Source organism: Notechis scutatus, chromosome 2 (assembly GCF_049901735.1).
Source record: "Notechis scutatus isolate UNSWTSFEM ecotype Mainland chromosome 2, rNotScu1.2, whole genome shotgun sequence".
Classification (NCBI taxonomy): domain Eukaryota; kingdom Metazoa; phylum Chordata; class Lepidosauria; order Squamata; family Elapidae; genus Notechis; species Notechis scutatus.
The window spans coordinates 225,119,351-225,143,185 of record NC_142010.1 but is presented as its reverse complement, the minus strand read 5'-3'; the positions used below and the strand labels follow the sequence as shown (position 1 = coordinate 225,143,185).

Below are 23,835 nucleotides of genomic sequence, written 5' to 3'. Positions count from 1 at the left end.
TCAAACTGATGTCCTGTGGGCCAGATGCGTTACACACAGGCCACGCCCACCCCAGCTCCACAAATGGGAAAAACATCACAAAACGTCACGTGATGGCAACGTGACCCTGCAAGGTTGACACCCATGCTCTATCCAAGGGAGACTGAAAAAGAACATGCAATTAAAAATAGCAGTGAAAAAAGATGATAGGAACATCTAGATAAAAGTAGTCTTTGCATATGAAATGTTCCCACAAAAGACTGTCCACGCATAAGAAAAAATCAAGAACTCTTTATGTGGGTGATTTTTCTGATGGAACTTCATCATATTAAACTTAATAACACTTCAAATGTATAGGACTACAGTCTGAACTTCCATTTTGCAATGAGTTGGTTCATATCTTAGTAACATTATCGGCATTAAAAAGTCTAACTTCCTAGTAGGAAACTTAACACAAATTGGAAGGAATTTTGAATTGAATAAGAATTTATTTTGTATATATATATAAAACACATTTAAAAAAAACTCTAAAGAATTTTTTTAATATTAAAAAATGACTTTAAATTAGACAAGTAATCTGGCTGGTTAACATACTTTTCAGCTGTTAACAGTATCTCACAATAATATATACCTTGTTTTGGCAAAGGATATGCAATGCCAAAATATTCCTCAAAGAAGTCTAAAAGTTTCACTGCTGCATCCAAAGCATACTCTGCGTGTTTGATTTTGTGTGGCACAGCATATACTGAAACCTAAAAGACAATCAGAAATGAATCTTGAACATACTGTTAAGATGCATCAAGATAGGTTCCTCAAAACATAGTCTCAAGTTACTAAAATCAGCACCCAGAATTGCACTCGGCATATCAAAGCAGATCATTTTGTTGTATTTGCTTCCAATTCTATCTTGTTTAGGATGGGAACAAGCCAAAGCTTATAGGTTTCATGTCATGCTAAAAGCTTTGTTCAGTTACTCCTGTTACCATAAGCCTGGTGTAAACAACTGAGAACAGTTCTGAATATGGAGTATTACTGTACTACTTATAAATATCATCATTTTTTAAAAAAATCTGTGTAACCCCTTGCTGAACAGCTTGCAAGCAATAGTGCAGGTCTAAGCATTTGATTATTATATTTCATCAATAGACTTTGGAATTTCTGAAAAATTAGTTAAAATCAGACTCCACTCATTTTCAGAAATCATTTTATAATTGCTAGCATGTATTTGAATCTGTATAAATGTTTATCCAGATAAAAATCAGCTGATGCTAAATGATTACCTTAATTCCACGTAATGTCTTCTTGGTAACTGATTCAAAGTCTGAAATAATGAAGGCTACTAAGTAAGTGCTCATCTTTACACTGATGTCAAACTGGTCCTCAATAAGCCATTCATTAATGTTTACTGATTTCACCTAAAATTTTAAAAACACAATTAGTTTTTGCTTCTAGTTGAAAACTCCCAACATTGTTTGGAATTAAGTCTTTCATAATTCTGTTCAAACTCTCTCACTGCAAAAAAATTACAAAAACATTATGCTAATGTTACAAAAACAGTCTTTTGCAGCAAAGACTATACTTGCCCTTTTGAAGAGCCACTAAAACGTAGGTATGTCTATGTAACTCATTAATAGTTATTATGCATTAGTGTGTTCTACAGAACAGTTTAATACAAATCTATCCAGAAGAAAACCTCATTAAGTTTAACTGGCCATCTTTCAAGAAAAAAATTAAAGCGTTACAGCTCAAAATAAGAAAGGATGCCACTTTTGAAGATATAAGTAGTTTTGATTTCAAGTTTCAGTATATTAACAATGAATTTTCTATTTTGATTTGATGTGAACATTCTGTGCATGAAATATATGCAAAAAGTTTAGTCTTCTCTTAATAAATATTTTTCTTTTATCTGCCTTCTATAAAATATTCGAAGTATGCATATACCAAAGGCATATTAGATAGTGCTAGGTGCTTTGGGCTTCGTCTGATCTTAATAGAAAATGTTGCTTTTAGTGCAGGTTCATCAAAGCACGGAAAGGCCATACGTGCAGCTGTTGGCTCAAACTGGGTTGAGGCAAGCACCCTGGAATTAAGACAAAAACAAGTACATTTAAAACTGATCATGCAGACAGAATACATGGTAAAATGTTTACTAGTCCACAAAATTTATGTAGTTAAGTAAGACATTTTAAAGTGAGTTTTGCCCCATTTTATGACCTTTCTTGTTCCAGTTGTTAAGTGAATGACTGCAGTTGTTAAGTTAGTGACACAATTGTTAAGTGAACCTGCCTTCCCCACTGACTTTGCTTGTCAGAAGGTTACAAAATGATCGCATGACCTTGAGACACAGCAATGGTCGGTCGTAAGTATGAACCAGTTGCCAAGCAGCTGAATTTTGATCACATGACCATGGGGATGCTTCAACAGTCATAAGTATGAAAAATGTTCATAAGTCACTTTTTTCAGTGTGATTGTAACTTTGAACTGTCACTGAATGAACTGTTGTAAGTCAAGGACTACCGTACAGAAGATTAATCTGTATCACAACTGCTTTTCTAGAATTTACAACTTGAAAGGTTCTCTCAGATTGCCTGTTTAATAATGGATTTGGTTTTTTTAATGGATTCCATCGTGAAAGATATCCCAAAGATTCATTTTGAGAGGGAAAAGAAATGCATGAAAATAAATAACCAATTCTAGAATATGGCATATACCCCTTCTTTATGAACTAGCATTAAGATGAAGGATGAAGAATGAACTCTCTACCAGAATAAGTTTACCACCAGTTACCACTGTTATAATTGAAACATTAAGCTAAATATATTGTATTGCCTTATTATAATATAGGAAGTATTATATTTAGACCTTGGAAAATATTTATTAGAACCTTCTGAAGCATGTGTACTAGACAGGAAAATTCCCTAGGAGTTTTCAAAAGTTATCTAAAACATCATCTATTTGGGGAATTAGTTTACAGTTGTTTTAACTTAAGGATAATGAAAATGATTGAGATATTACACAGCCATCATTACCCTTAGCCTCTGACCATCTGGGTTTCATATTAAGTTAGATTAGATGGATTCAGGAAGTTACACAGGCTTTGTTTAAAGCATTAAAAGAAGTACTGTGAGATCTCTTCTTTAAAAATCCTAATTGAAACTGGCAAATTGTAACAACCCACCTACAAATATTTTCCTCTGGAGCAAAAAATTTAAGAATATATGTTGACTGAATTTTAGGCTGGTTGGATTAAATCAACAAGATCAGTTTCAATCCAGATTCAGGTCAGAGTCTGACACTATTATTTTGATGACCCTATTAATTTTTCTTGATTTCAAGAAAATATATATACCCATCCATTTCACTCATGGAGAGGCCCTTGGTGGCGTACAATGAAAACATAAAAACTGTATAAATATTATATTTTACTAGGAGGCAATTAAAACAAAGATAAAATTAATAATGTTAAAAAGGTGGTGGGAAGGCCTTTAAAGTGCTAACTAATTCCAAGGTTTAGTGATTCTTCATGAGCCCCATGCAAATTAGCATATTTTTTCCTCTCCATTTTTCCATAATTAAAAAAAAACATTTTTGCTGCTTTTTAATGAATTAATACTTTTCTAACTGCATGTAATATATTAAACACATTTTACCAATGATAGCATTGTAAGAATTCCTAAAAGATACAAAACCTGGATTTTACAAATCACCACTCAGTTGACTTTAAATGCAAAAGATGAAATCTGAGTTTATGCAATTTACATATATCACATAAAGTCTACATATTTAGGCACATTTTATATACACTACATAAAATACATTAATTTAAATGATGTATGTAAAATTACTAAAATGCACAATATTTACATACTGTACGTTATCTAATTTCAGTTACCTTTGACATTTATAAATACTGCTTTCCTCGCAAGTAAAATAAAACTTTTAGTATAAAAGCCAAATAAATGAGAGCAAAAATTATACATGTTCAAATAGAATGTTCTTTTTCGTAGAAAACCTATCCCCATATTGTCCACCAAACTTTCAAACAGAACAAATACATTTCTAAGGATGTTGTTTTTATTAAAAGTGCTAAACTAACTGATTCAACCAGATTTATACCATAATGTGTGATATTTTCTGTAGTCAGAAAAGTGAAAGAGTTCTCTCGGTCATTCACTATGAAAAATAAATACAGTCAGAAAAACATATAGCAGTTGACTTACAACATTTGAGACCAGAAGTTCTGTCACAAAGCAATACGATTGTAAAGTTCATCTGCATTGTTTAGTATTAGCAATCCCTGCAGCCCCAGTTGTCTTAATTAACCAAATTCTATGGACACTAGATGAGGCAATTTTCTGCCAGTTTCACACAATCAAAGCCAATGAAGAAGGTAGTAGCAAATGGTAGGTCCCAGACCAGAAGGTATATCGCGGCGGGGGGGGGGGCTGCTGGGGGCTCTCAGGGGCTCGGGTAATCCCCTAGCTAAGACTCTGCGGGGCTCAGCAAGCCCCCAATAACCTCAGAAAGACAAGCAGCTACACTAGAATAACAAATGGACACCTTTTCGGCTTTTTTCCTTTCTGGGTGTTCAGCCAAGAGCATTTCACACCTCATAAAAGTGTTGCAAGCTAGATAAAGCACTTGCCAAGGGAGAGACATTGAGAAAATCAGATAACTTAGCCACTAGAAAGTCCCTGCCCTGCCTCTGAGGGGATTAATTCCCAAATAATAAGAATTAATTCCCAAATAATAAGAATAACTCATCAGAAACTCCACTAAGACTCCAAGATCCCTCTCACAGTCACTTCTCTTAAGCCTGATTTCACCCAGTCTTTTATTTAAGTATTAAATGCACAAAATAATAAACAATTTTTGGTATATTATCTTTTTTTGAGTAATTAGGGTAAAGAAGAGACGTTGAGTTGGCCACATCCACCCAGTCACATGACCACCCACCCACGCCAACCCACCAAGTCATTAGGGCAGAGAGCCCTTTGCTAAAAAATTTGAAGCCCACCCCTGCATATGTGGCTGCTACCAAATGTGGGAGGGATCAAGAGTGGCAGGACTGCAGGGGAGGGTCAGGGAGGTTGTGTGAGGTATGCAAAAGTAACAGCGTATGTTGAGGAGGAGGTATGAGGGTGCAAGGAAGTTCAGAAAGATTTGTGAAGGTGCAAATGGGTGAATGGAGGTGCATAAGGTAGGGAGAAGATCAGGTGTATGAAGCAGCAAGAGATTGTGTCAGAGGTACATTGTGGATTTCAGTATGCGAGATGTATGATATAGGCTGAGCACACAGGATTTGAGTTAGGTGAGGGTGGATTGGGAAGGATGCACAAAAGTGTGAGGCATAGTGTGGGTTAGGGAGGGTGAGCAAGGGCTGGGAGATTAAAGTGCAAGTTGGTACAGGAGAGGTACAGGAAAGGTCAGGGAAGGTGCGCAAGAGTGTGCAAGTAGCCAGTGCAAAATGAGTGCAGAAGGGGAGTTCACAGGTGGGAAAGACTTACCCCAGTGATTTGTGACCTTCTCTGCTGGCTTCTCCACTGACTTTCTAGAGAAACCAGCAGTGAAGGTTGTAAATAGTGATTGCATGACTGTGGGATGCTATAAGAAGCCATAAATGTGAACTGATTGCCAAGTACCCAGATCACAATCACATGATCACAGGAGTGCTGGGACAGGTAAAACTTCAAGGACTTGCAACCACCATCATAACTTCAAATGATTGCTGAAAAAATTATCGTAGTCAAGGACTACTTGTAAATATAAAATAAGAAAAAACTTCATATGATTCTAAATAAATATAAAATAAGAAAAAACTCTATATGATTCTAAATAAAAGTTATATGTTCAAATAATAGAGGCTTACCTTATTTCCCCTGCAAGAGTTCTATATGTGCTTTTATAGAAACCATGAAAACTATCAGATAAATTGGCAGAGTACTCAATGCTAATAATGTAACTCTGCCCAACTTGTAGAGGTTCAGTAGAAATAAGTGCTATCTGCTCAAATGGTGGATGTTCTAAAACCATCATTCCTTTAGCTGTATTAGCACTGTCCTTGGTGTTGTGGATAGTAGTCTTGGTTATCTGAATATATTTGCTGTGAAGGATGATTGAACTAGTTTGATTGGTTATTAAAATCTCTATTTTGGACAATCCAGTAAAAGATAGAGTTGTGAGATTTGGATGAATAAGAAGATCATAATGAATTGGAACCACATCTTTGGGAAGTCTAATATTATCCCAAGGAAAAGGATTGCTTTCATCTCTAGCAAATGAATATGATGTCTCACATAGAAAACTTAAGATGCTTAGCAATAAGAGCATTTTACTCTTCTTCAACATAAAAATTTGATCAGGAAGCAGCATTGCGATCTCAGGTTACTATGGGATCCAGAATTAGAAATCTAATAAAGAAAAATAAATTGAGACAATATAAACATTAATAAATTGAGACATATTTTAATGAAATGTTGACTATCATTTATATGGAATAATTTCAAAGGCGTTATTTTATATATTCTTTTCTATCAAGCAGGCTATCTTAAAGAGTATATAATTTGGTGAACTATAGATTGCCAGAATGACACCTTAATATTAAAATAAGGATAATTAAGGCAAACTATACTTATTCACTTTTGTTAACGTGTAAATGACAAGTCATTTATTTATCAAAGTTATGTGGCAACTGAACTTACACAAGGCTATTCTGGTTGGCATATGATGAAACCAACAATTATAAAAACAATTTAAAACAATAATTAAACATACATAAAAACTGGAGGGTGAGTGGATTAAAATTAGAACGTTGTGCAGCCAATGCATGGCCTCCCTGCTGCCAGGATGATCCCCAAGTTTAATAAAAAAAGCCACCATTTAAGGGCTCTTTGGAAGACTAAAATGGCTGATGGGAAGGCTATACCGGTTATAGAGAAAGTGTCATCTTCTAGCTCCTGTCAAATGGAATTCCTCACCAGAAGGGACCCAAAACATCCTGCTACAGAGGCAAGATTTTACAGATTTATACAGATGTTTATACAGATTCTGAAGAGTACAGAGCCCACTGATATCCCACTGTATGCCTCTCCATTTGGATATAAAGCCACAATGATCAGATGGTGGCTACAGTTTAACCAAATCCATCTGGCAGTTGGGACCATCCATCTCCCATTGTTTCAATTTATTTTATTTTATTTTTTATTTGATTTATTTGATTTGTCAATCGCTTACAAGATAATAGATATAAGTATAAACATGAGTAAGAATACAGGAAATAGGTATGAATAAATGGGGACAATATTATGGACTGTAGGCACGATAGTGCACTTATGCATGCCCCTTACAGACCTCTTAGGAATGGGGTGAGGTCGATATAATATAATGAAGAAAGAGGCTATACTCTGCTTAGAAACAGCAGATAGAACTAAAAAGGATCCAAAACATCCTGACTCAAGATATCCTGTACCTTCTCAGTGCAAAAAGTATCAATCTCTTTTTAATCTGTTTAATCGTCTTTCCTTCAAAATAACATTAGCACTGGTGTGAAGTATTCTCGTGCCAGCGAATCAGTGAATTCCCTAAACTTACCTGTTGCTATTTTTAAGTCAATAATCTGATTTCATCTTCCTGATTTCTAACTGAACTTTAAACATGAAGGCTTCTTTCATATCGCCTTGCAAGTTTATCTGTAAGCCAAAGGAGATCTTCGGTAGAGACTCCCCAGACGCAAATGGATTGCGTTTGCACGATATATGTATGCACAGATCCAATTTTCTAGCTTCTCGCGAAGAAGAATGAATTATGCCGCTCGGATTCACACCATATGATACTTGTAAGCTAAAAACTGCGGTTAGCTACTCGGTAGTAGTTCGGTTTGCTGCGGAAACACAATCGCGGGGGCGGGGGGGGGGGAAGCGCCATAGCAAAAGTCTACGTACACTAACCAGAAGCCACTGCCCGTTTTTCGTCGGTTCCTGTATTGTACCGGAATCGTATCGAGTAAAGAGGACCGCATGGCGGCCGGGCCAAGCCTCACAATTTGGGGAACTACCTGCTTTAAATGCCTCAGACTCCGGGGTCGGCTCAGCAGAGCGAAAGGGCGCTGAAAGACTCGAGAGCAAGTTTGGAGAGCTTGAAAGGCTCCAAAAGTGAACATGCGTAATGGAGTCGTCACTTTCAATATTGAAACGTGATAGTTCAAGGAGGGAGGGAAATTAGGCCTCGGCTTCACAGCGGACGTCCTTTCTCCTTTCCCTTCCGCGAATGTTATTTCCCTCTCCTGCCTACATACAACAAACCTTTTAATAGGAACTCCCCATTTTACCTGCTCGAACCAAGACAGCAGTCGCCACCGCTCCTTTGCACCCTGCGCTTGGCTTGGCAAGGAAAAGTGAAAGCGAAACTTGGCGCGGAAGGTGCTTGCCCCTCTCAGCCTCTTGAGGCGACCTACTCGGCTGGATTTCAAAGCAGGGGTCTGAAGAAGCTTCTTGAATGAGAAGTGAAACGTCTTAGTCCTCTTGAAAAAGCACCTTTGGGACAACCATGACCTGGGTGGCTGAGAATCTCTTATAGACTTTTACCAGACCCTTTGATTGGTGTGAGAGTAGGAATGGATTTCCGGAGAGAAAAAAATTGCAGACTGCAGGAACCAGGAGCACTACTCAGGCGACCCTGAGGACACACATAAACAGATAACAGATAATCAGAGTTGGAAGGGACCTTGTAGGTCTTCTGGTCCAACCCCCTGCCCAAGCAGGAGATCCTACACCATTTCTGACAGATGGGAGTCCAATCAAGTGCTTCAAGGATGCAAATGATCAGCTGTCTATCCCCACTATCCTGTCAGAGCTGAAGACGCTTCTTGGATGAGAAGCAAAACATCTTCAAAGAAAAAGCAAGAAAGTCCAGCCGCCTCTTGAAAAAGCATATTTGGGACTTAACTTTAAGACTGGTGGACTTCAACTCCAAGAATTTCTGGCTGGGGAATTCTAGGAGTTGAAGTCTGCCAGTCTTAAAGTTGCCAAGGTTGGCAAGTGAAACATTGCCGTTGAATCTTCTTACTCCTTAGTACTGCCAAGGGACTCCTAGGAGCACCTTGTTTTCATTTATTACACTAATGTTTCTCTACCTTGGCCACTTGAAGATACGGGGATTTCAATTCTCAGAAGTCCTCAACCAGCATCTCCTCACATTTTCAAAGTTGAGAAACACTGCCTTAAACAGGGCCTGCTTTTCAGACACCTTAATCAGCTTTTCAGCATCATCTGCACGACGGTCATTGGATTAAACACTTTTTATTTGTCCACTCCACCGGAATGTTGGAAAAAAAAATTGTGTAAAGTGGCACAGAATTCTATCCCATCTCTCTCTGGGCAGGAAAACTAGCAGAAAATAGAACTGGATGTGTTTGAACTTGGTATAGAGAAAAAACCAGCAAAAAAATGATCGACTTATAAAATGGGCTGGATATGCAACCGAACCAGACCAAGGCTAAGAGGAAAATTAATAAAGATATTTAAAAAAAATATGGTGTAATTTCCACATTTGGGAAAAGCAGTAGGGTGGCATCTTGAAGTGTTGCTTACAGCCTAAGTCTCTTTCCTTCCACTCACAAAACAAAGATAGGATTAAGTGGTGGTGGTGGTAAATCAAAAGTTGTGGTGGGCATACATGTTCTCCTTTATTTATTTATTTATTTGTTTATTTTTAAACTGTCTGGTGGGGCATTTCAGAAGATCACTAAATATCAGAAAAGAATTATAGGAGCTTTAATCAATAGTTGGATTTTGAACTCATTGTTAGAAACTCATATATGTACAACCCCCACATGTTTATTTTTGCAGATATTAAAATACCTAAATAGTGTATTTTTTGTGTTTATTTGCAATGTTTTCTTTATAAAAAAGTATTAAAAAAAACAAGTGCCCAGTAACTTCATGGTTACTGTCACAAGGGGTAGCTGTTTTGTTACTTTGGTTTAGTCAAGCACTGAAGTTAAAAAGAAAATATTTCGGTAAAATAAAATAAAAGTAGAAAACTTTTTATATTCAATGTTTAATTTGATTTGGAAGAGTGTATTTCACAAGTTAATCATTTGGTGTTATTGCTTTTCAAAAGTTAAACAATAGCATCAATTGAAAAATACTTACAGGTACCCATAACTACACTGCTACTCATGGCTACATGTAATTCAAATTATATATTTCACAAAAAAATCTAATTGCTACCAAAAATTAATATTTACTATTAGTCTGGGAAACACTAGTATGTTCTCTTTACAGACCCATAATGAAAGAGCTGCTTTGTGCAAATAAAATTATGCCACATGTTAATCTGAACACCACCACCCCCTCCACACACACACACACAATTTATGTTCATCCTGTGGCTACTCTTCCAGGAATATCTTTTACTCTGGTAATACCGTGTTTCTCCAACAATACGGCCTCCACCAATAGGAAGGCCCAGCATGTTTTTTGGGCATAAAATCAAATTAAGCCCCTCCCCCCAAATTTAGGCCTATTTTAAAATATGCAAAATAAGGGGAAGGGCGGGAGACTTGCTGTTAGGAGCGCCCGGCGGGCCGAATTCCTCGCCACCAGCCGCTCCTAACGCAGGCGATCATGGCCAAGCACAGAGAGCTCCCTACTCCCACCTTTGCTGCAGACACCTTTGGCACCCGCCGCTGTTGCTTTCCCTTCTGCCCATTCCGCTGCCACGTTTGGAGCTGCCGCTTCCGTGTTTGGAGTGCCGCCGCCATTTGGAGCTCCAAGCGCGGAAGTGGCAGCTCAAACATGACGGCGGGCGATCTTTATTTTGGTCACGCGAAGTTCAAAGCGAGCAAGAGAGGGAGACTGCGATGCCTCCATCCGAGATGGCAACCTCACTAGTGGATCACAGCGTGGCTGGAAGCCCGAATCGGCGGGATACGATGGCGATCTTTTTGGAGCGAGAGGAAAGGGAGAGAAGAGTTGCAGGCGTAATTTGCAGAAGGAAGTGGGTGTACCCCACGGCAGGGAGCCCAAGGAAGAAGGGCTGGTAGGCAACGGAGAGCGTCCCGTAGCTCTGGAAGCAGCCTAGAGATGCGCCGGGAAGAGGCGCAGATGCTGCCTTGTAGTCCCCAAGCCAACTGCGTGCGCCGCCTTTAGTTATGTGCGCTCCGCGCTTTGGGCATCTCCATGTGATCGCGACCCTGTCCTTTCCACCTGGCGCCCTTGCTGCTTTCTGGCTCTTTAGCAAGGCATCGCGGTCTCCCTCTCATGCTCGCTCTGAACTTCGCGCGGACCAAAATAAAAAGATCGCCCACCATCATGTTTGGAGCTTCCGCATTTGGAAGCTTCTGCCACCATTGGAGCTCCAAACAGCGGCAGTGCTCCAAACACGAAGCCGGTTGCTAAAGAGCCAGAAAGCAGCAAGGGCGCCAGGTGGAAAGGACAGGGTCGCGATCACACGGAGATGCCCAAAGCGCGGAGCGCACATAACTAAAGGCGGCGCACGCAGTTGGCTTGGGGACTACAAGGCAGCATCTGCGCCTCTTCCCGGCGTGTCTCTAGGCTGCTTCCGGAGCTACGGGACGCTCTCCGTTGCCTACCAGCCCTTCTTCCTTGGGCTCCCTGCCGTGGGGTACACCCACTTCCTCCTGCAAATTACGCCTCGCAACTCTTCTCTCCCTTTCCTCTCGCTCCAAAAAGATCGCCATCATATCCCGCCGATTCGGGCTTCCAGCCACGTTGTGATCCACTAGTGAAGTTGCCATCTCGGATGGAGGCATCGCAGTCTCCCTCTCTTGCTTGCTTTGAACTTCGCGCGGACCAAAATAAAAAGATCGCCCGCCGTCATGTTTGGAGCTGCCACTTCCGCATTTGGAGCTCCAAATGGCGGCGGCACTCCAAACACGGAAGCGGCAGCTCCAAACGTGGCAGCGGAATGGGCAGAAGGGAAAGCAACAGCGGCGGGTGCCAAAGGTGTCTGCAGCAAAGGTGGGAGTAGGGAGCTCTCTGTGCTTGGCCATGATCGCCCGTTAGGAGCGGCTGGTGGCGAGGATGCAAGGGGGGGAATTAAGTCACCCCCCGAAAAGACGGCCTAGCCGTTTTTTCGGGGCTCAAAAAAAAATAAGGCCCGGCCTTATTATGTGAGAAACACGGTAGATTTCAATAGGTTTGATTATAAGGAATGTGCTGTAAAAGTTTTTAAACCCCATTTATTTCAGAAGCAGTTTTAATTCAACTTAATCGTAAAATGTGCATTATAAAAGATTGCCAATAGTCTTCATCAAGAATAGCACATTTAAAAGGAAGAATAGGATGATGAAATTGCATCTACAACTAAGTCATGTGTGGTGGCTTGGCATTACTGTCATGAATAAAATACAATTTGCATGTAAATGTATTAACGCTCCATATTTTCACAGGACAAATTGTCACATAAAAATTAGAGGGGGATAAAAAACATTTCCTGGCATTTCAAGAAAATCTTTATTTTCTTCACTTATACAGAGTATATATCTCTGAGATGCCAAGATGAGAGTTCAACAGAAAGTTTATGAATATTGTCATGTTCTCTGTATGGCTGGTTTTCATTTAGGATATGTACAGTGAAGTACAGAGATGAAAGTTTATTTTCCACAGAACTATTTCCTGAAGTGAGAAGGTCACAACATTCATGAATTTCAAAAGGGATCATTCAAACACTAGGGCATCATTAAACATTATTATTCTGAAATGGTTTTATGCTGTGGTCTTGTCAATTACCTGAAATTAATCTTTTCCAGAGAAGAATGCAAAGTCAGTTCAGAGTTCATAAAAACTGTTCATCTGGGAGTTGTCTGTGACTACTTGAAAGTAATTGTGATTTTTCCGAAGGAATGAAGAGATTCAGTACACTCTGAACTTAAAAAGAATAGAACCATTTGGACTTTAGTAATGATATAAATACTTTCACCTCTTGCTAGAGCATATTTGGAAGGTTCAATAATGCCTTTGTGGGAGTTAAATGTGATTAACTTATGGAACTAATAAAAATGTATGATTTTACACTTGTCTGCATGAATAAATATACTGTTCCTGTGTCAATGATTCATCTGTGGTTTTGATTCAAATAGACAATCTTTTTAATGGACTATTATTGAAAGGAATGACATTTTCTATATTCCTAAGTAATTCTCCATTTTGGTAATATACTCTGAGGCATCACCATCCATCTCTTGAATATATCACTGAAGAAATACTGTTAGTTGAATTCTGAAGGTTTAGATTGGAGTAGGTCTATGAACCAGATATTCCCCCATTTCTCCATCCCTAGGCTTATTTTGGGAATTTGCAACATAACAACTGCATGTACCACCCTGTTTATTCTAACGAAGTTATATAACCATATATATATATAAAACTATATATATATAAAACTATATATATATAAAAAACTATATATATACGTATGTATGTATGTATGTATGTATGTATGTATGTATTAGAGAGCTTCGGTTTGTTCGGTATTTTCCACGTCATTGTAGTTGTTCTTTTAAAGTTGTAGCACGTTTCAGCAGAATCTCATCTGCCATCATCAGGCTTCTGTATTGTGTCCGTCTGTGAGTCAAAGTCTGACTCACAGACGGACACAATACAGAAGCCTGATGATGGCAGATGAGATTCTGCTGAAACGTTGCTAACTTTAAAAAGAACAACTACAATGACGTGGGAAAATACTCCAACAAAGCCAAGGCCATACATGTAAGTACCGCGAAAACTTAAGAAACAAAATATATATATATATATATATATATATATATATATATATATATATATATATATATATATATATATATATATATATGTGTGTGTGGATCTTTGGTTATTCGGGTTTTCTCCCGCGTAAGATTGGAAGTATCTAGGCAACGTTTCGATGAAGTCTCATTCATCATCTTCAGGCTTCTGTCTTCAGCTCTGTGCTTCTCAGAGTGATGTGAGCTTGCAGCTGCTTCTTCCTTTTAACTGCTAGTGGGGGTGTGACTTGATTGGGTGGGGGCTTGGCTGTGTTCTGATTGGGTGGGGGTGTGTTCTCATTGGTTGGGGTTTGGCTGTGTTCTGATTGGTTGGGGGTTGGCCATGTTCTGATTGGCTGGAGGTGTGTTCTGTTCAGGTGGGGGCTTGGTTGTGCTCAGGTTGGTCTTAGTTACTGGGGGATTTGAGCTGGTGAGCTGTGATCTTGCTGTTTGGCTTCGAGTTCGTGGTCGTGCTGCATCTTCATGGTGGGGGTCAGTTCGCTTCATGTATGGCTCAGAGGGGTTTGAAGTGGGTAGTGATGCAGCTGCAGTGCGGCTTCTGGTCTGTGGTCGTGTCTCATCTTCTGTGTGGGTGTGAGTCTGCTTTTTACGTGGAAGTGTGGTGGTGGCATCTTGTGTGGCCCTCGTGGGTGTGGGTCTGGTGTCATTCATCATGTTAGGTACTCGTCTGTTCATGAGGGCGGGTTTCTAAATGGCTGGTAAGCGGGAGGTGTCATCTCTTTTATTCATGCTGTGTGGGCATTTTTCTATCTCTATGGCTTCTCTGATTATTCTGTTGTTGAAGTACCCACCTAATCCAAAAAGAAACCCCAACCAAAATCCAAGACAGAGAACAAGAGAACGGCAAAGCCCTCCTCCCATATATATAAGGCACTACAGACAAAATCAGCAAGATCCTCCAAAAACACAACATTAAAACAGCATTCTGCACAAACAGAAAAATATCCACCATCCTAAGAAACCCTAAAGACAAAATCGAGTTAGAAAACCAAGGAGTATACGAAATCTCTTGCACCGCCTGTCCCACCACATACATTGGACAAACTAACAGAAGAATAAGTGCACACGTTGAAGAACATAAGAACTCAATCAAAAAAGAAGAACCGACCTCTTCCCTGGTCCAACAGCTCAAAGCCACAGGACATGAGATTGACTTTAAAAATACCAGAACTATCACCAAAACTGAACACTTCAACAACAGAATAATCAGAGAAGCCATAGAGATAGAAAAACACCCACCCAGCGGAGATACTCGGCTTCAGGCACTCCTGTCGCCGCCTTCCTGGGCATTGTTCGAAGGCAAAGCATATTCTTTTAAAAATGACGCCCTACTACCGGTACAACAAGAGGGCAGCCCAACCCCACATGGGGAGGCGAATGTCCCGTGGCCGCAGTGCAGGATCGGCCCACCCCGGGAGAAGCGCCCAGCTGCCATTCCTGCCTGGCGCCGGGCAAAGCGTGAAGAGCTTCGCCTGGGGCGCCCAGCACAGCTGACAGGCAGGCCCTCCTGCCTGGTGGCGGAGCTCTCGCCAAGGCAGCGAGCGCCTCCCCGCCAGGCCCTCCGCTCATCCCACCAGGGCTGCACCGGAGCCGGGCAGGCTGGGCAGAGCTGGGAAAGCGAGCTGTGGGTGCGTGCCTGCCTGCCAAGCAAAAGAGCCGGGCCGACCCGAGCTTGGCTTCCTTCCCAAGTCCCTCCAGTCCGAACCCGAAGGGGCCACCGAGAAAGGCCACCCGAGACAGTGATAGTGCCCACACATCCGTGGACAGGGAGGCCAGGTGACAGCCTGTGCCGCGTCCTCATCCGAGCTGAGCCCCCCGAGTGAGCACCTCTGCCCGATGCCCATGCTGCTGCAGCATTTGGAGATGCCGGTGCGTTTGGAGATACACGGGAATGGGGACGGGCTGGGCAAGGGGTGGAAAGGACGGGTGGCTTCGGGCTCTTTCCGCCGGACCCGCCAGCCAGCAAAGCAGTACTGCCGTCACCTCACCTCCCTGTCTGCGGATGGGTGGGCGCTATCACTGCTTCGAATGGCCTCTTCCGGTGGTCCCTTCCGGTTCAGGCTGGAGGGACTTGGGAAGCCAAGCTTGGGTCAGCCCAGCTCTTTCGCTTGGTAGTTGGGCGCGCTCCCGCAGCTTGCTTTCCCAGCTCTGCCCAGCCCGCCCGGCTCCGGCGCAACCGTTGCGGGATGAGCGGAGGGCCCAGGGGGGAGGTGCTCGCTGCCTTGGTGAGAGCTCCGCCACTGGGCAGGAGGGTCCGCCTGTCAGCTGCGCTGGGCGCCCCAGGCGAAGCTTTTCGTGCTCTGCCTGGCACCAGGCAGGGATGGTGGCTGGGTGCTTCTCCCAGGGTGGGCCGATCCTGCGCTGCGGCCCCGGGAGATTCGCCTCCCCACGTGGGATTGGACTGCCCTCTCGGGCAGAGGAGGCTTTGTTGTACCGGTAGTAGGATGTTGTTTTTAAAAGAATAGGCTTTGCCTTCGAACGATGCCCAGGAAGGCGGCGACAGGAGCGCCTGAAGCCGAGTGTATCTGCCAGGCTCCGGTTGCAGGGAGGAGCCCTGGCTGGCCGCGCGTGGCTGCGCCAAATGCTGTGGCACTTATACCTGTTATCTTATAATCTCTTGACAAAATAAAATAAAACTAATAATAATAATAATAATAATAATAATAATAATAATAATAATAATAATAATAATAATAAAGTTAGTGTTTTGTGACTTAACATTGTATACCACAAAGAAGCTCTCTGTGATGACCTGGAGTGTAACACAAATGTAACAAAATCCAAAACGTAAATGTCCTTTAATGCCTCCAACTTGGCCCCACTGTTCAATAATTCTCAGTTGGAGATAAAACTTACTCAAAAAAAGTCTTCAAAAGAAAGCAATACAGTCCGAACTTAATGAGCTGATGTGCGGAAATAAAAAACCAAACAAACTACAATGAAGAAATTTCCACAACAGACCAGGATAAGTAATTACCAAATTAAAGGAGATAACAAGGCACAGTCTGTTGGAAAGATGCCAACCAAGATAACTTCAGCCCAAAATAAAACATGCTTTGCTTCTGGCAGCACTGTGTTTTAACCATCTCTCTTATATATTATTCTCCCCAGCTGCCACCAATGAGGGGGATCATGGCCGCTTCCTCTCTTATAAGCCAAGTTGTTTCCTTCTCCGTTCCTCCATGCGTGTCCAAGGATGAAATGGGGATGGGCCTGGTTCTTCCTCTGACTGCCCAGCCGGCCTCTGCCTCTGCCCTCCTCCACAACCTCCGGAGCCACACCTCCACTCCCTGTCGGCTGTTCCATTTAACATTTATGTTCATTTTATGACTAATTTTAAAGACAGTTTTTCTATAGTAATCTTAATCTACAATTACTCCTATGAACATTGAGAATTTTATAATATTTACAAGGTTACTGATTTAAAAAAAGTTTAAAAACAATCAAAATCTAATAGATCTAATAGCAATAGCACTTACTTATATACCACTTTATAGTGCTTTAGAGCCCTCTCTAAGTGGTTTACAGTCAGCATATTGCCCCCAACAATTTGGGTCCTCATTTTACCCAACTCGGAAGGATGGAAGGCTGAGTCAACCTTGAGCCTGGTGGGATTTAAACTGCCAAATTGTAGGCAGCTGGGCTGCAGAAGTAGCTTGCAGTACTGCATTCTAACCACAAAATTGCACAGAGCTTACCATCTGAAAAGGTGACTGATATCTAGTATATTTACATGGTGAAATGATGCATGAAAACTAACTAAAGAAAGAAAAGTCTGAAAAGTTACAGGTTTGTCAATATTTTTATGTGGTTTAAGATATAAGCAGATCCTATTTTTTTTTAAACATCTGCAATCAACAGTGAGTTAAATAACACGAGGAAAGAAATTATTGTCTAATAGCTTTTATTTTGGCTGCTCATGTCAGTATCTTATTAATATCATATAATTTTCAACATTCATGGGAGTAATGGTAGACCAAGATTATGTCAGAAAAATTAATGTTTTAAGAAATTAGTTATAAAATGAACATAAATGTTAAATGCAAAATAACAGTCTACACTAGGACCGCTTCTTTGTGATATACAATATTAAGTGCCAATTTTACTTCTATATATTATGTCCATGTCAATTATTCTGAATGGAATACTATCTCTCAGATGTTCCTATCATGACTATATTGAAAATATCTTACAAAGCTTAATGCCTATTTAAATCAGAAAAAAAAAAAACTACCTCCAATATTTTCTTTTCAGGAAAATTGTCTAATAAGTACTGAAACCTGGAAACTTCCAGAAAAATGCAATGGTAGCTGATTTGGTTCTTAGATTTCCAAAGATTCTCTTTCATGCAGAGAGCTGATTGGTTTAACCAGTGGTGGGATTCAAATTTTTTTACTACCGGTTCTGTGGCTTGGTGGGTGTGGCAGGGGAAAGATACTGTAAAATCTCCAGTCAGAGGTGGTATTTGCCAGTTCTCTGAACTACTCAAAATTTCTGCTACTGGTTCTCTAGAACTGGTCAGAACCTGCTGAATATCACCTCTGGGTTCAACACAATGCATTAAATATCTTTTTCCCCAGCAAAAATAGTGGGATTTGGAGCTGCCTCTGAAGTAAAATTTTCTGGCTGTACCTACAAGTTACCACTGACTTGACCCCAACCTTAATAAAAACATATTTGAGCAGCTTTAAGGAAAAGAAGGAAATGATAAAATCTATATTTAGATGCTTATAATATTTGCTGACCAAAGTGCAACTTTGATGTTTGTGGTGAAACAGTACCATTCCTATAAATGTTATTGTAATTCCTGTCATAGGGATGTACCAACTCTTTTTACTTTTTCTTATTGTTATTTTCATTAAACATTTAAAAAATATAAATAAAATTTCTGATGTATTTCTACAGATTTGTTTTAGCTTCAATAAAACAAGTCTGTGTCTTTAGGAAAATAGAATTACCACTGAGATAATTATATTATAGAAAACTCAGATGTTTTTATTTTGAAATTTTAAACTGCTTTCAGTGTGCTGATGGCTTATTTCAAGTAACTAATACAGTGTTACATGTGGTACTTTATACATGGGAATAGGTTCTACTGTACTGTAAACAATGAGACTAACTTCTGAGTCAGAATGGATAAGATTTCATTGGAAGGCTGCTTTCTGAAATATCCTTTCCCTTATTTGGTAACCTAAAGATATATTCAAATAATCATTCCCATATTTTCCTTCATAAACCATCTTTTAGACTACAATCCCAATCCTTCTAGAGGACACCAGATTAGAAAAGGTGGCTATACAAATCAGAAAATAAATTATATTGCATTTAATGGGACTTGATTATACATCCATATATCCATTCATACAAATACATATCTGAATATATTTGAATCCTGGAATTGGGATTCCTATGTGCAACAGCATGTTGAACATAAGAAACAGCATGTGCACAGATGCCTGACAGATGGTTTGTGCTGTCATATCCGATAGTGCCACTTAGCTATTAGGAAAGTGGAGGGAAGCATGGGTTCTGCATTTACTCTGTGTAACACTTCTGAACAGATGGTCAAAGCTGCCAGCAAAAAGACTGCCCTTTCAATACTGCAGATATGATCCCATTCCAAAATCTAATATTTATCAAACACATAAATCAAGGCATTTTAACCATGACTGAGGCAACAAAGAGATAAGAGAACTTTAAAAATAATACCACATAAACCTCTTAAAAAGCATTTTAACAGCAACAAACAGACCAAAGAGACCCAGTAAGTTAACTAGGTCCAGGTGCACACATGTAAGTGGGGATGTGAGTTTCACATTTCATACGAACATTTAAAAATAAACTCCTGTGCATGTTGCACATTTAGAACATAATGGAGAAGTAGAAGTAAGAGTACTATGAAGGACATCAGCATGCTCTTTTTATGCTCATGGTTGCTATGCAATATTTCCTCTCACAGATAAAATAGTTTTCCTTTTAAGTATAGGGGCTTAGATCCCCTTCAAAAAGATTTATTCATACTATGGGGTTCCTTGTTCATTTTCTCCTAGCATTTTTCTGTAAAGATAATCTCTGCTGTTTTGTTTGTTATCCTAGAAAAAGGGTGGACAACTGACATCCCACTGACTGCATCCCACCAACTTCTCTGTATTGTGGAACATCCCCAGATTGCATTTATGAAATTACAAGAGAGAGCATGTTTACTTGACAGATCTTTTACTCATAATAGAGTTTACTTACAATTATGTTAATGCTTTTAACTCAGTCATCATCCTTTGAAGCAACCTAGACTTCCATTCATGGACAATTTATGTGGTTGCTAAGATTTGACACTGACTTGATGACACACAATCAATCAATCAAATAACTACCATCCTCACTTTGTCCACTGAACTTTATTTGTCTCAGAAATCTTTTGTTTCATTCCAGAGATTCAGAAAGCTCAACCTTCAAGACCAACTAGACCAGTGTGGTGAACCTTTTCGGCACCGAGTGTGGTATGCGTGCCGGGGAGCTACTCTTCTGGTTTCCAGCATTCCCATGTGTGCAAACACCAGCTGGCCGGCTGAATGCATGCAAAGTTGAAGTTTGCTGATGACACAACATTGATTGGTCTCATTCAAGACAATGACGAATCTGCGTACAGACAGGAGGTTACACAACTTGCCTCATGGTGTAACCGGAACAATCTGGAACCGAACACATCCAAACCCATAGAAATAGTGGTAGACTTTAGAAAAAACCCTCCCATACTATCACCTCTTACAATACTAGATAACACAGTATCAACAGTAGAGACCTTCAAATTTCTAGGTTCTACTATATCACATGATCTAAAATGGACACCTAACATCAAAAACATAATCAAAAAAGCACAACAAAGAATGTTCTTTCTGTGCCAACTCAGAAAGCTCAAACTGCCTAAGGAGCTGCTGATATAGTTCTACAGAGGAATTATTGAATCTATCATCTGCACCTCTATAAGTGTCTGGTTTGGTTCTGCAACCCATAGGACAGACACAGACTTCAGAGGATATTTAGGGCTGCAGAAAAAAACAATTGCTACCAACCTGCCTTCAATCGAGGACCCGTATACTACACGGGTCAAAAAGAGGGCTGTGAAAATATTTACAGACCCCTCACATTCTGGACATAAAGTGTTTCAACTCCTTCCTTCAAAATGACGCTGTAGAACACTGCACACCAGAACAACTACACACAAGAACAGTTTTTTCCTGAAAGCCATCACTCTGCTAAACAAATAATTCCCTCAACACTGTTCAGCTATTACAAAGTCTGCACTACTATTACTGTTAATCTTCTCATCACTCCTTATCACCTTTCCCCTCCCACTTGTGACTGTATGACTGTAACTTTGTTGCTTGTATCCTTATGATTTATATTGACTGTTTTCTAGTATGATTTGATTGCTTATTGTACCCTATGACTACCATTAAGTGTTGTACCTTATGATTCTTGACTCTTGATAAATGTATCTTTTCTTTTTTGTATATTGAGAGTATTTGCAACAAGACAAATTCCATGTGTGTCCAATCACATTTGGCCAATAAAGAATTCTATTCTATTCTATTCTATTCTGGAACCTGGAAGAGCAACAGGCGATGGCTGGTATGCCCAGAGAGATGGCTCTGCAGGCAACTTCTGGCATGCATGCCATAGGTTTGCCATTACGGAACTAGATTATACAAAGGCAGCCTGAAGAGGGAGGCTGGGAAGGGAGTAACTGATGAGGGGAGATACAAGAATAGGCTATCCCATTGCCCCTAACATTTCTGCACTGAAAGACACTTCATTGCTGGAAGAAGAGAGGGAGAGTTTTGCAATCCTAAGGGTCGTGTTGGCTTTGGACAAAGAGGAGAGGGCTTTTGGAGACTGACCGACAATAGAGAGAACCTTCACCTATCCCCACCACTTTAAATCTGGAAGAAGTGGTTAGCTACCATGATAGAGGGATGGAACTTATCCCTTTCCTGTTGATCTGAATGAGAAGGAAAGAGGACTGATTCTTGGTCCTTCGAGTCCACAGGTGTCAAACTCACCATGTCATGTTGCTGTCACATATCATTGTGATGTTTTTCCCCTTCGCGGAGCTGGGGTGGAGCAGGCGCACATGACAAATCGAGTTTGCAGGCTGCCAGTTTGACACCCCAGATTGAAAATGATGGTAGGACAATAAAGCAGGATTTTATAAGGAGGAATACTAATTATCTAAATAACCAATTGCGATTGATAGGAGAATTGTGGAAAAAGTGGACTGTGGAAAAGGCAGGTTTAAGTTGCAATGTCTATAAAGAGGAATATCTTAATGTTTACAAAGGACAATCAACTGAGTTAAATGCTTTCATGTTTATATGCAGTCAACGTACTGCATTTATCTAGCAAGATCCAGTTTGATGCAGTGGTTAAGGCATCCAGTTGGAAACCAGGAGACCATGAATTCTAATTCTGCCTTAGGACCAAAGCCAGCTGGATCAGTCATTTTCTTTCAGTCTTAGGAAGGAGGCAATGACAAGCCAGTTCTCAAATTTTGCCAGGAAAGCTGCAGAAACTTATCTAGGCAGTTCCAGGATTCAGGATTGACTAGAACAGTGGTCACCAACCGGTGGCTGCGACCCACTGGTGGTCCGCGAGAAAATTTTGGTGGTCTGCAGAGAAATGTCACCCCCCAGAGCACCCCCCCAAAGCAATTAATCCAGGCTGCATGGGAACACAAGGCTGTGACGCCCACATGGCCCATGGGAACCCTCCCTGCCCACTCACTCCTTACCTGGCAAATTTGCCTGCTAAATTGCTATTTTTCTTTCCCTCCCCCCTGACCATCAGCTGTTCTGCTGTGCCAGGAGATTTAGATTATCTAGAAAGCAGGAAATCATTGGATTTCTTGCTTTCTAGCTAACCTTTCTTAGGACTGAAGCTTCTGTTATTCAGTGCAGGTAGTCAATAGCAGAATCATAGATCCCTAAGTGAATCTGTGATTCTGTGAGCAACTCAATCTGCCTGCCTGCTTTGCCTGATTTTAGGTAAAAGTTGCTCTTTTTTATATACAAAAATCAATATTTACATACATGGTGTGTTGTGAGTTAATTTTGTGAGTTTGCTTGCTAGCAAATTTTATGTGACAGACTCAACTAGCCAATGGCAGAAACACAGATCTCTGAATGAATCTGATATTCTGTGAGCAACTCAATCTGCCTGCCTGCTTTGCCTGATTTTGGGTAAAAGTTGCTCTTTTTTATAAAAAAATAATCAATATTTACACAAATATTTATAATATTTGCATGCAAGCCATGCCCAGCCAGTCACATGACCACCAAGCCACAAACACAAATTAGGCCACGTCTACAGAACCGGTTGTTAAGAAATTTGAATCCCACCCCTGCCTCTATATGTGTGTGTGTGAGAGAGAGAGCGGGGTGGGCGGGGAGAGGAAGAGAGAGAGGTTAGATCAGATTTCTCTCTCTCTCTATCCCACCAACATCAGCAAGCCACCATCAGTCAAAATTCATATTAGTGGTCCCCGGGATTTAAAATGGTGAGTTTGGTGGTCCCTGAGGTCCAAAAGGTTGGCGACCCCTGAACTAGAAGACACAATGCATCAAATGTCTGGTAGTTTCTGCTTCATTTAAGCCATAAAAGGATACATAAAATGATACAAGAATTCCTATATCTGGAAATTTAACTATCTTTGCTTAATTAGATTACAGAGAATTACGTTGTCATGGAAGCAACTAAACCTATCTTACGGCTTAATTGAGGGCTAAATTTATTTTCCCTGACCAATCCTGTCATGCAAATGGGCATAACAGGGTTCACAAAGATAAGAGATAAGATAAGAATACAAAGATTACAAAGAGATAAGATAAGAATACAAAGTCCTTTGCAAAAATAGGACACCATTAGACACTCAATGTCTATTTTATTGTTCTGTGCACTTCTGTGCACTGATTTCACATAGAAGGGAAACAATGATAGAAAGAATGAGCAAGCTTCCCTTAATGTGGCAGTGCAGACATATTATTATTATTATAGTTGGTCATAGTCAGCCAGATGTT

General features: G+C 40.4%; 1 protein-coding gene across 6 annotated transcripts in view; it reads right to left on the bottom strand.

Moving 5' to 3' along the window:
- ERAP1 (endoplasmic reticulum aminopeptidase 1) overlaps nt 1–8,355 on the bottom strand; it is a 34,334-nt gene extending 25,979 nt beyond the window's left edge. The window contains exons 1-5 of one of the 6 annotated variants that reach the window (XM_087958139.1): nt 7,920–8,355; nt 5,849–6,389; nt 1,921–2,059; nt 1,260–1,394; nt 611–731 (exon numbers count right to left, since the gene is read on the bottom strand). In XM_087958139.1, the coding sequence (XP_087814265.1) occupies nt 611–731; nt 1,260–1,394; nt 1,921–2,059; nt 5,849–6,351 (898 nt within the window). In that variant the 5' untranslated portion in view covers nt 6,352–6,389; nt 7,920–8,355. Of the gene's footprint in view, nt 1–610; nt 732–1,259; nt 1,395–1,920; nt 2,060–5,848; nt 6,390–7,447 lie in introns of all 6 variants that reach the window. The other 5 variants (XM_087958140.1, XM_087958142.1, XM_087958137.1 and 2 more) reach the window with 5 other exon arrangements.
- Between the last annotated feature and the right edge of the window lie 15,480 nt (nt 8,356–23,835).